Consider the following 11392-nt stretch of genomic DNA (forward strand, 5'->3'; position numbering starts at 1 on the left):
GAAATACTGAAATGCTGATCTAGCTAACAAAGTTGACTTGACTGACCCTTGCGCGAGCCTGACCTGTGTCACGCGTGTACATATCCAGTCCCTTCTACAGGAATACATATGGTGGACGTATTACTCATTCTACTATGGACCCAATCTATAAACAAGCTTCCTTGACCGCTATCATATCATGTCTATACTGCTTCATCAGCTACTCATCCTTCCCCAATTGGCCATTACAGGACTCACCATTTTCTCCATGTTCCCTTTTGGTTCTTCGGTACCCGCTCTTCACGTCTCCCTTGGCTTCTCCAGTGCCTTGCCATCCTTGTCGACCTCGACAATCTCCTCGTCGATATTCTCCGCCTTCACCACCCCCCTCGACCGCTTTACTGATCCCTCATTGCCCTCTCCCTCCTCGTCCCTCTCTCGCTTCACGCCGCTCCCGTCGCCCTGCTGTCCGGCCGCTTGCGCCGATGACGCCGATGGGAATGAGGCCGCGCCGACGGAGCCGAAGCGAGCGAATCCGGCCGGCCAGTGGGGACGTCGAGCGGGGACCGACGCTGGTGCTGACGCTGGGAAGGCTGCTGGAGGCATTTGAGGCGCTGATGGCCCTGCTTGAGCTTGAGGGGGAGCTGATTGCGGGAGGACAGGTGCCGAAGGAGGGGCGATGACGGCGGCCTGGGCCTGTGCGGGCTGGATAGGGACCGGGTTGGGCTCGACGTGAGGCGCGGGGGGTGCTGATCGCGCTCCGGTGACTGTGTTGCTGCCTGACTGACCGTGCTGTCTCCCTTCCGCCGCTCCCTGCCGGTTCGCCTGTCCCTGCCCCTGCTGAGAACGCTCCGGCTTTTGGGCCTTCTCAGCCTTGACCCTGCGCACCACCTCCACATCCTCCGCCGTTATGCCCAACCGCTGCAGTACCATCTCATTTTCCCTTTTCTCTTTCTCTACCCTCTGTCTCTCCGCCTCGGCCTGCCTCTCGGCCTGCCTCTCGGCCTCCCTTCGCGCTTCCTCTGCTCTTCTCGCCTCCTCCGCCCTTTTCTTCTCATCTGCCTTTCTCCATTTGTCCGACTCATCAAACTTGTTGACGCCTCCGAAGAAGGGCTGACCGTTCGACGAGCCGAAAGGGTTGAGTTTGCGAGCAGCAGTGATGTCGATCTTCCGCGAGTAAGCGGTATGCGCGGCCGCGGCGTCGAGGATCAACATCACGGTGCTCGGTTTGTTTTGCGCCCATGCCTGCTTGACGTCTTTTTTCGCCTTGTGCGTCATTATCGCGAGGACATTCTGGTAGTAAATCAAGAGGTCGGCCGTGATCTCGTACATGATGATTTTCGGCATGGGTGATTGGGTGTGCGAAGGGGTTTCCGGTGAGGAGAGGGGAGAGGGTGCACGTGGACGAGACGGATTCCGGCGAGGTTGACGAAGGTGAGTTTACCGAGTCTGACCAGTGCGCGGATGAGTAATATTGATGGCGCTCTGTATGATGTATATATAGGTAGAGAGATGTATGAAAGAGGAAGGGAGATGGAGGGGATGACTCAACCCGCCCCGGCTCGGAGAGGGGGAAATCTGAAACAAGGCCCTCACCTTCAGGCACGTTTCATCTGACGTCACTCCTCCTATACCTTGCCTCTCCATACCAGCTCCAGGCTCTGCCAAGTAAGCCAGTAGCAAGTACTGACGCGTCCATATCGCGGAATACCAATGCAGGTAGGACTTCTCCCGCATCTCCCGCTCCCACTTCGACCAGTCGTCTAGCTCCCTCGCAGAGCATCTGGCGCGAGCTTCAGACCATCCGTGCCACCAGCACCGCCACCCCGGCTCAGCTGAGCAAGGTCATCCTGATATGCTGTAGGAAGGAATCATATATCTTGTAATGCATGTGAGGATTGTTCTCCTCGGAACTCCAGCTATAGTCTCGAGCTCCCCAGCGCTGTCTATCTAGTACGCCTGACCTCTGCATGTCTATACTGCCTCATCAGCCTCCGATCACATACCAGCCACAAGTCATAAGCTACTCACATATATCCGTATCTCAATTGCTACGCACCGCCGTACCTCACTCCTTGCTTGACTTCTCCAACACCTGCTCCACCTTGTCGACCTCCAAGACCTCATCATCCCCCTCCGTCACTTCCACCTTGACCCGGACATTCCTCCCATCATCGATCTCCCCCTCTTCCAGCTCTTCTCGTCCTCTCTTGACTCCGCCCTGTCTCGATTGACTCGCCTGAGCCTCGTGGGCGGCCGTATCGTTTCGAGCGGCAGACATGGTACCGCCAGATGCGAAGCCGAGCCCGTGCGGTTGCATGAGCATCGTGAGAGGTCGGGGTGGTTTCGGGGCGTTGATTACCGGAAATGAGGAGAGCACGCTCGCATTCGCTGCTCTACTGACCGATGCGAAGCCGCCAAAGCTGGATCTCTGGGGCTGTGGCTGAGGCGGCGCAGGGTTTGACGAATTGGGAAAGACGAAGGGAAGAGTGGCGATCGACCCAGAAATTGCGACTGACCCGATGTTGAGGTGAGGCCACGCAAGGCGCGATGAAGCTGGTCGGATAGGATCCGGAAGAACAGCATCATTGTTGATCTGCGCTGAGGCCTGAGGGAGTGAGGGAGCCGCGACGTTGGTAGATCGGGCAGGCTCGATTCGGACCGGGTGCGGGTTTGGCGCGACCCGAGGAGTGCGTGGACGACAGAGCTGATTCGACGGTCCATGAAGCGCCAGTAGGGGTGTCCGCTGGTCTCTCTCCACCTGGATATCGTCCGAAGGCTCCATCTTGACCGACATCCCCTGTCGTCCAGCAAGAGCAGGAGCGAGGGCTCGCTGCTGACCCAATGCCGATCCACTTGGTCCCGCCTGGCTCCCCTCCCTCACCTTCACACCCCCACACCCCTCCTCTGCCTCCTCCATCAACTTCTCCGCCCGCTGCAACTCCTCCTCGGTCCATCCCAGCTCCATCAACGCATTTCTCCGCCTATTCTTCTCCGCAATCTGCTTCTTCAACTCATTCTCCGGTCCCTCCGCCCACCTGTTCTTCCGCCCCCCTCCTAACCGCTTATCGCCGAGTGTATTGAACTCGTTGAGCCGGCGCGCTACGCTGATGGGGATGTCCTTGTCCATGGCCGTTTGGGACGCAGCGGCATCGAGGATGAGCATAATGTCGCTGGGTTGACGTTTCGGGCCGGCGTGTTGGTAGCGCTGCCAGTCGGTGATGGCTTGTTCAGTGATCATTTTGGCGAGGTTCCGGTAGAGGGCCTGGCGGCTGGCGTCGTCGTTGGACATGATGAGCAAAGATAAGGTGGAATGATTGGGGGAGTGAAGGGGGACCGGAGAGCGTGACAGTAGTGGCCGGTAGGAGCCATGTGTTACTTGGCTGCAGGGCAAGCTCGAGACCGAAGCAAGAGAGAGATGTCGTAGCTCTTAGGTTGTATGCCTGCTGATTGTGGAAGAAAGAGGAAGCTAAGGTCGAGCGGTGAGCTCGGGCAAGACAGAGCCAAAATCTGAAACACGTGACCGGGCGTGCGGCGTTTCAGCTGCTCTGTGTACTCGGCTCTCAGCTGCCTGGTCGCGACGTAGGCAGACCTGAGTGAAGGGACACGAGAGCACGCTCCATGTCATGATCTGCCGGGCGAGATACTATGGACGTGATATCTGGGCTAGCAAACCCTCCTGAATTAACCCTGCGATCCATATCCGGCCACTGCATCGGATATCTGATAGCCTGATAGTAGAGTAGTCAGCCCTCCCGCTCCATCTGTACTGAATGTGGAGTATTGGCGGGCTGTACAGTTGGACAGGGTGACAAAGGATATGTACAGTTGCATGATGTGTATGTTCTGAATACCAATACTGAGCCAGCTCAATCCTCACTGCTCCAGGCTGTACAAAATTAGCTTCGACCATCTCCGAACTCGAGCTATGGGCGCTAGAATGACTCACCTGTATTCGTTCTACCTCTTCGACGCCTCTCCTTCCAACAGCTACACCAGCCTATCCACATCCTCCACCTCCAGCTTGACCGTCATCTCCTTCTTGACCCGCACCCGCTTGTTTGATCCGCTCTCTCCAGTCTCCTCCCTCTCGCGCTTCACTCTAACTTCCTTTTTCTCCTCTTTGACCACCGCTGCGCCTGATACAGCAGGGACCCCGCCTACATCATCGCGATGGATGGTAGACTGGCGGTCTGAGTACGAATGTCGAGCGGTCGTAGAGAGGGCAGCGGAGGAGGGAGCGCGACTGGGGTGCTGAGGAGGGAGGTGATGCGCGGCAACCGGATCGATGATCTCTGACTTGATGATCTCGTTTGCGTTGGATAGAGAGGAAGCATGTGCCTAGATGGTCAGATAGAGCACAGTGCGGTGGTTATCAAGATCAGCACGTGCACTCGCCTTCTTCGCCTTCTTTTCCTTCTTCGACATCGCCTTTGTCGCCTCCGCAACCGCCTGACCCTCGCGTTCCCCTTCCACTTTCCAGTCGCCAAAGAGGAGCCTCTCTTGCTCCTTCTTGAAACTGAAGAGCCGCCTCTCTTCCTCCTTCTCGTTCGTCTTTCTGATGTGCTCCTCTTGTCGTACTCTCGATTCCACCACCTTCTTGTCCGCCTTCGAATTCTTCCCGCCCTTCTCCAGCTCTGACTTTGCTCTTATATCGTCTGTCTTCCTCTTCACCATCTCCACCACCCCGCTGAACCTATTCTCCCCTCCCAATGCCATGTTCTTGCCTTTGATCTGACTGAACCCGTTTGAGTCCCGCACACTACCCTCGTCTGTTCTCAACTGATAGGCGGTGATCGATACGCAGGCGTTCAGTAGCATGAGGGCGTCGGTGGGGACTTGAATTTCACCGTTGCCTAGCTTTTTCCAGTCCGCGACTGCTTGTTCGGTGACGATCCTGACGATGTTGCGGTACAGCCACTTCTGGCAGCGCTTGTGGCCAGGCATGATGTCGGGCGGATGAGGTTGGTCTGAGTGATTGGATGAGCGAAGGGGGATTGGGATCAGTGAGGATTGCCGGGAGTCCGGGAGTGCTGGCGAGTCAGCTGCCATTCTCTGCTGCGGCAATGAGCTATTCTAGCTCCAGATTACTCACGATGTACGCCAGATAGTATAGTCGCGTATCCTGTAAGGATGAAGGTGAAGTTGAAAATCTTCCAGGATTAGAGTTGAAGACCCACACACGGCTGGCTGAGCCAAAATCCGAAACACGTCCCGCCGAGATGTGGCGTTTCAGGTGCTGGACCATCTCCGCCTGTAGCCTGGTGAACCTTGGTATATTCTGGATGTACAGGCCTGGTAGCATGAGCGTAGATCCCCTCTAAGCGTAGATCCCCTCTACGCTTTGACTATTGCGGAAAGATCATGTCCAAACAGATGGCAGTATACTCTCCCACTTAAATATTTACCCTCGGGGAGAAACTCCGCCTCACCCCTCTTGCTGACGCCAGCAACGATGACCGCATATTGTTGCATAGAGAGACCCTAGCCATGAGCTATCCAAAGCATGTGTATTCATAATATCCGTAGTCCTATTCGACTATATACTGGCGAGTCAGCAAGCGCTCCATCACGAGTTAAGAGGGAACCGACAACATACCAAAAAGTTTCTGCCCGAAAGTTCCAGTGCTCACAACACCTTCCGTCCCTCCCTTTCCTCCTGGCAAGACCCCTCCTCGCCCAGCTCATGCTTCACACCCTGCTCCAACCTACTCCGCACCCGCCTCTCCTCATCCATCTCCCCAGACTCCTCCCTTTCCCTCTTCCGTCCGAGCTGACTTCCCGTCATCCTGCCATCCCTCCTATCTTCCATCTCTCTCTCGGCGACAGGCTCACCGACACCTGACCCGTCGCTATCTTCCTCGTCCCGCTTGCTCCCCTCCATCGCGTCCGCATCCGCCTTCTTGCCCGACTCTCCATCACCACCAGTATCGCCAGTATCCCCATTCTGACGTCGCACATCCTTCACCCCACCACCCGCCTCTCCTCTGTTCCCCGCAGTCCGCGTAGCTTCCTGCTCCGCCCGAGCAACCGCCAATCTTACGGCAAGCGATGGCCCTGGTGCTCGAGCGTTGAAGAGAGGCGGCGCAAAGTCGAGTCGCTGGAGTGGACGAGCTGATGGGAAGGAAGTGGGATACTGACTGGCCCACGCGGCTGCGCGTCCAGCGGTAGAGGTAGGGTTGGGAGGTATGCTGATCCCCAATCCGGCTGAGGTGAGAGTAGGTGAGGGGAGCTGGGTACTCGACAGTGCACCGAGCATAGGTCGGACGGCAGGCACGCCCTCGGCAGGGGAGACGGAGTGACCGGTGCGGACGGCAATAGCGGGTGCGGGGGATACGCCGGTACCGACCGAGCGGGAGGAGGTGGAGCTGACCGACTCGGCTGATCGGCTGTCCATGCACTTCTGAGCTTGCCGGACCTGCTGGCTACCGATCAGGACCTCGCGAGCACGAGCGAGCGCTGCCGCTTGCCGCGGAGTAGGGATCTTGGTCGGTGCGGGCGCAGATGGAGGTACGGCCGGTTGGCGCATCGCGGAAGGGCCGGTCGGAGCAAGAGCAGGAGCGGAGGAGACAGCGGCGATGGTGGGTATAGGAGCCGTAGCGACGGTAGAGCCGCCAGATACAGGGGCAGTATGCGGTCCGCGCGACGGGTGAGGAGGGAGGGGAAAGGTTGGCTGAAGACCGTGTCGTTCCGCCTCGAGAATCCCCTTCGGCTCAACTACCGCCTTGTCCCCCACCTTGCCCGCCATCTTGGTCGCCAAGAGCTCGCCAGACTCAGTAGCAGACGCTGACACCCTTGATCGCGCCCTCCGACTCCCTCTCGACTCCCGCTCCATCCCCAGCTGCTCCTTCCTGCTCGCCTGCGGCTCATCCCACTCCCTGATTCCTCCCCTTTCCTCCCGGTTCCGGCTTCTAGGCCGTATCTCCTCATTCGTCTTTTCCTCCCGCATCTTCCGCACCTTCTCCAGCTCCGCCTCCGTCACTCCCAGTTTCTCCATCATCTCCGCCCTCTCCTTCTTTTCCGCCCTCTCCCTCGCTCTCTGCTTCTCCACCTCGTCCCACTCATTCTTCCATGTCCCCGCTAACCGCTTATCCCCGAGCGTATTGAACTCGTTGGCCCGCCTGACCACTCCCACATCGCCCAGTCTCAGCTCGTGCGCTGTAAGACCCGCCGCAGCGTCGAGGATAAAGAGGATATCGCTGGGTTTGCGTTTGGGGTCCAGCGTGAGGGCCGAGTCGGTGATGGCTTGGGCAGTGATCATCTTGGCGATGTTCTTGTAAAGCACCGCGCGGATAGTCGAGGTAGGGCGTGGGGGTACGGTAGAGGAGGATGAGATGCTGGACATGGTGGAGAGAGTGGGAGTGGCTGATGTGATCCGCAAAGTTCGAGGGAGGTACTTGAGCTCGATTATGGGTGATAAAGAGGTAGAGCTACTGGATCAGCGCTCACTCTTCACTGTTTCGCCCGTACCGCGCAATACGTACTGTATAGATACTGTCAGATAGTGAGTTGAGAGAGGAAGACAGAGACTCGGTGGACGGTTTGCGCTTTGACTCCCACCCCACCCACACACAGCTGACTGGACCGAAAAATCTGAAACCTCCACATCCCCATCTCCTCTCTGTCCGTCCACAAGCTCATCGTGATAGACATGCATGCGTCGTTGGTGGAGGTGTTCCAAACCTGTCCGGATCAGCTCAAATTGTCTACCTGAAGCTTGCGGAGACGAGAATGAGGAAAGAGAGGACGACTGACCCACTCTCCCCAAGCCCAATCGGCCGAGCTCCGCCCGACCCTGGACTGACTGCTACTTCGCTACTGTCGTCTGCCTTTCGCCTGTCCAACATCATCCCCCGGTGGAAGAGCGGGGTATAGGCTGGGTGAGTTGAGGCGACGCGGAGAAACTTCTGATGCATCAGCACAGGATCCTCCTCATCTCTCCTTCTGCTCCCTATCATCCCGTATCGAGCCATATCGATCACTACCGACTGGAGCTTGCCGAGCATATGGAGCCTACTGAGGAGATATATAGAGCTTACCGAGTATATGGCGAGCTTGAAGAGCGCCTAGATGAATTTTTAAGGTCTTTCCTGTTCATACCCCACCTTGAGATTGCCTCCTGGAGGGCTGAGATCCGGCCCGCAATGTGCAAGTAGCGTTGAAAAGCATTAGGGATCCGGCATACTCGTGACAAGGCCACTGGACCGTACAAGCAAGGGACTGGGAAGATTGTTCTGGGTTCTGACTCTCTGAGGAATCAGCAACTCATTTTCGACTTCTTGTTCGCTAGGCCTAGGAGCACAAGGAGAAGCGCCAGCTGGACTCGGATGCTAGATAAGCCATACGAGTAGAGCTCACAGTGCAACGGTACCTCGCCGCCGATCGACTCGTCCTATCATGCCGTCCGAGACCGACGGCGACGCGCTCCCTCCCTCCGAGCTCCCCGGCCGGCCAAGCTCCAAGTCAAAACCCCAGCCTTCCAGCGCCCAGCTGCCGAGACACCATCTTTCCCTTGAGCTTGAGCGCGATAGGTCTAGTATGCCTAGAAAGGGTCTAACGGCTTCGATGTGTCTGATGTGCGCTCAGGCGAGGGCCGTCACACGTATTACCGTGCGCACTGAGTATTGGGTAGATACGGGTACTTGAGTCAGGGCCAAGTCAGGGCGTAAGGACAAGCTAGGGAGAAGGGAGGAGGAATGAGGAGTTGGGAGGCAAGAGAAGTAATTGCCCCTTCGGGTAGTTTTGTGGTGTTCGGGATGGTGGCAGTAGCAAAGCAGTAGCAGTGCCTGGGCATTTGACGTTCACTTAACCTGTCAGTGATAATGAAGAGACTGTGGCATAATGAGAGAATACATGGTTGAGACGCTGAGCGTCCGCTTCGCCGTCAATCATACCGGCATAGTACTATACTTTCTCTACCTTCATACTGCCCAGTCAGCTCAGGAGGATGTAGGAGAATGTCTTGTGTGAAGAGCTTACCAGCATCAAATCATCCTATACCCATTATGACCTGTACGCCCCCGCCCTCCTGCTTGCTTGTACCGGCGCTCACTCCCTCCTACTCCTGACCCGCCGCTCGTCCTCCTCTTGATACCCATACTCCTCCTCCCTCCCCCGCTTGCCTGAGCCATACCCCTCATAGCTCCTCTGGTACTGACCCGGCCGAGATGGCAGCTCGACAAAGGACGGCGAGGGGGATGGTGATGGAGGGGGAGGACCGCCTGAGCCCGACGCGCGCGGCTGGGACTGGAAAGATGCTCGTAGATCCGCCGTTGGGACTCGAGGGCGCTGGTGTGCGTGTAGAGGAGCCGAATAAGGAGGGGAGTGAGCTGGTATACCAGGAAGAGGGCGATAAGGGTACCGGTGATCTTGATGGAGGGGGAGCGGGACGTTGTTGGACCAGCTGAGACCGTTTGAGGCGGCCGGCTGTGGTTGATTCGCCGGTCGAGAAGGGTCCCCGCCGTAGTACTGACGAAGCTCGCGTGCCGGATAGTATGGCTGGACCTGTTGCTGACCGTCCCGATCCTACCGTTCGCGCGACTCCCGAAAGTACTCCTCCCATGCCTGATTCCACTCCCCTTCTTCCCCCTGATCCTGATATCGAGCTCCCCGCCTCACCCCGCTCATTCCCCAACTGACCGCCCTCTCTTCTCCCCTCAATCTCCGAAAGACGCGCAGGCATTCCTCGTGGGTGCTCAGCGGGGGCCGTCTCTCCGCCTCGGACGCCGAGACAGCTTGACCATGATGAGCCCAGCGCCGAGTGAGCCGTATCCGCCCGTGCAGGTTATGCCGGTTGCTCGCGCGTACCTCCGAGATATCCCATCCCGTACGCTGTGCGACTCGAGCGGCAGCGACGTCCACCACGTCCATAGAGTCGCTCGGGTCCGCCCGGTCCAGCTTGCGGTAGTCAAGCATGGCTTGCTCGGTCGTGAGGACGCCAATCTCGCGCAGGATCGCGTCTTCCATAGCTTCGAGAGAGAGCCGAGCGAGAGGAGCCGGTGCAGGTGCGTCGTAGGACGGGTACGGCATGATGGGCGAGCTCGAAGGAGTAGAGGTAGGGAGGATGCGAGCGGGACGGGAAGTGATCAGGTAGGTGAAGGGGAAGCAGGAGAGGAGGTTCTGGGTGTGTTGTTAAGTATCGAGTGGGCGAGCGGGGAGCGAGTCAGCGATACGTTTGAAGAGATCAGCTCGCTCGTCTGACGAGTGAGAAGAGGTAACGAGGCAAGAGAGAGATAAGCTCGCCCTGCGTCAGCCAAGGGATAAGAATTTCGAGGTCCCGACTCTTCGTCAAGGGGTAGATGACGTTTCATGCCATGCGTACGGGACTCGACGCGTCCCCTCCAGCGCACCATCTCTCACTGTAGACGCGTCGCCAACATGAGTTAAGCTCAAGGTCTCCACCTCATTCCTTGCAGAGTGCGCCGTACGCAGCTGTGTGCAGCCACAGTGGGCCCTGAGATACCGCTGCGCATACAGCAGTCAGGATGAAAGACGTGCTGGACGCGTCGCGGACGACCAGGGACGAAGCAGAGTGATCCAAAGGACCCCCTCGAATCTTGGACCTGCCGATCGGCATCTAGTCGAGATCGGCTATCGTGCCTGATGATATCATCACTTCTTTCAGGCATCTCATTCCGCACAGCAAGCTGTACTGGCCCTTGACAGCATGCAGGTCAGTACTCAGATTATCAGTGAGGTGACTGGTTATCAGCTCAGCAGCTGTACGGCCAGGTCGGCCTCGTGGAGCAGGAGCTGACTCTAAGGTGCAGGTGGAGAGATGGCATCCGTGTGTCAGAAGCTGGACAGCAATGGAGACGAGCAGAGCTAGTGGCAAAGGTACTGCAGTCTATGAGGTCGATATCGTCGGGGTCTGGCGTATGAGCTCATGTCAGAGCCACATGGTGAGCTGCTAGCTTGCTAGAGGAGGAAAGGGGGGGCGAAATGAACATACCCTGCCCCTCTCCCCTTCGGTTCGCTACCGCCTTCCGCACTTCCACTAAACAGGACGTCTTCACCTTCGACTCTCGACTCATCCCGCCATCCCTAGCACCTCGTCCCAATGCCCATCTCGACCCAACGCACGCAGCCAGGACCTGTCGCCCTAAACCCCTTGTCCGGGGAGTCAGAATCGTATGATTCTGCAACTTGGGGCATGGTAAAAGCCGTCCTGGATCTGCTATCCGACGTCAGTATACTCTTGAAGCTTAGAGGACTAGACTCACACTCAGATCGTAGATCCGACGATCAAGTGCTCATACGCGCACAGGTCCATCAAAGCTCCGAGCAGAGCACAGTGGATGGACCAGGCACTGTGCGGTCGTCGAATCCCGTGATCGGTCGCCAACCAACCCCAAAGGGATCAGCTGCGGGGAGGGAAAGGAGAAGGGAGACAGCGGTGCTGGAAGGGCTGGGA

At 57.6% G+C, this 11392-nt stretch overlaps 4 protein-coding genes across 4 annotated transcripts; all 4 read right to left on the reverse strand.

The window, feature by feature from the left end:
• Positions 1-279: 279 nt before the first annotated feature.
• Positions 280-1311, reverse strand: MKK02DRAFT_29211 (uncharacterized protein; the record flags this gene model as incomplete). The annotated part of the gene is made up of 1 exon (XM_053087748.1): positions 280-1311. One exon carries the CDS (start codon positions 1309-1311, stop codon positions 280-282), a length of 1032 nt encoding a protein of 343 aa, XP_052948850.1.
• A 736-nt stretch (positions 1312-2047) lies between these two features.
• On the reverse strand, positions 2048-3271 carry MKK02DRAFT_39350 (uncharacterized protein; the record flags this gene model as incomplete). Its single annotated transcript, XM_053090552.1, has 1 exon — positions 2048-3271. One exon carries the CDS (start codon positions 3269-3271, stop codon positions 2048-2050), a length of 1224 nt encoding a protein of 407 aa, XP_052948851.1.
• Positions 3272-3969: 698 nt separating this feature from the next.
• On the reverse strand, positions 3970-7952 carry MKK02DRAFT_29213 (uncharacterized protein; the record flags this gene model as incomplete). Its single annotated transcript, XM_053087749.1, is given in 9 exon segments — positions 3970-4320; positions 4342-5012; positions 5075-5132; positions 5160-5327; positions 5368-5463; positions 5579-5588; positions 5613-7409; positions 7429-7600; positions 7739-7952. 9 exon segments carry the CDS (start codon positions 7950-7952, stop codon positions 3970-3972), a joined length of 3537 nt encoding a protein of 1178 aa, XP_052948852.1.
• Positions 7953-9027: 1075 nt separating this feature from the next.
• Positions 9028-10008, reverse strand: MKK02DRAFT_29214 (uncharacterized protein; the record flags this gene model as incomplete). The annotated part of the gene is made up of 2 exons (XM_053087750.1): positions 9028-9504; positions 9619-10008. The coding sequence occupies 2 exons, from the start codon at positions 10006-10008 to the stop codon at positions 9028-9030; spliced, it is 867 nt and encodes a 288-aa protein (XP_052948853.1).
• Between the last annotated feature and the right edge of the window lie 1384 nt (positions 10009-11392).

Source organism: Dioszegia hungarica (assembly GCF_025882075.1).
Source record: "Dioszegia hungarica strain PDD-24b-2 chromosome Unknown MKK02contig_2, whole genome shotgun sequence".
In the NCBI taxonomy this organism is placed as follows: domain Eukaryota; kingdom Fungi; phylum Basidiomycota; class Tremellomycetes; order Tremellales; family Bulleribasidiaceae; genus Dioszegia; species Dioszegia hungarica.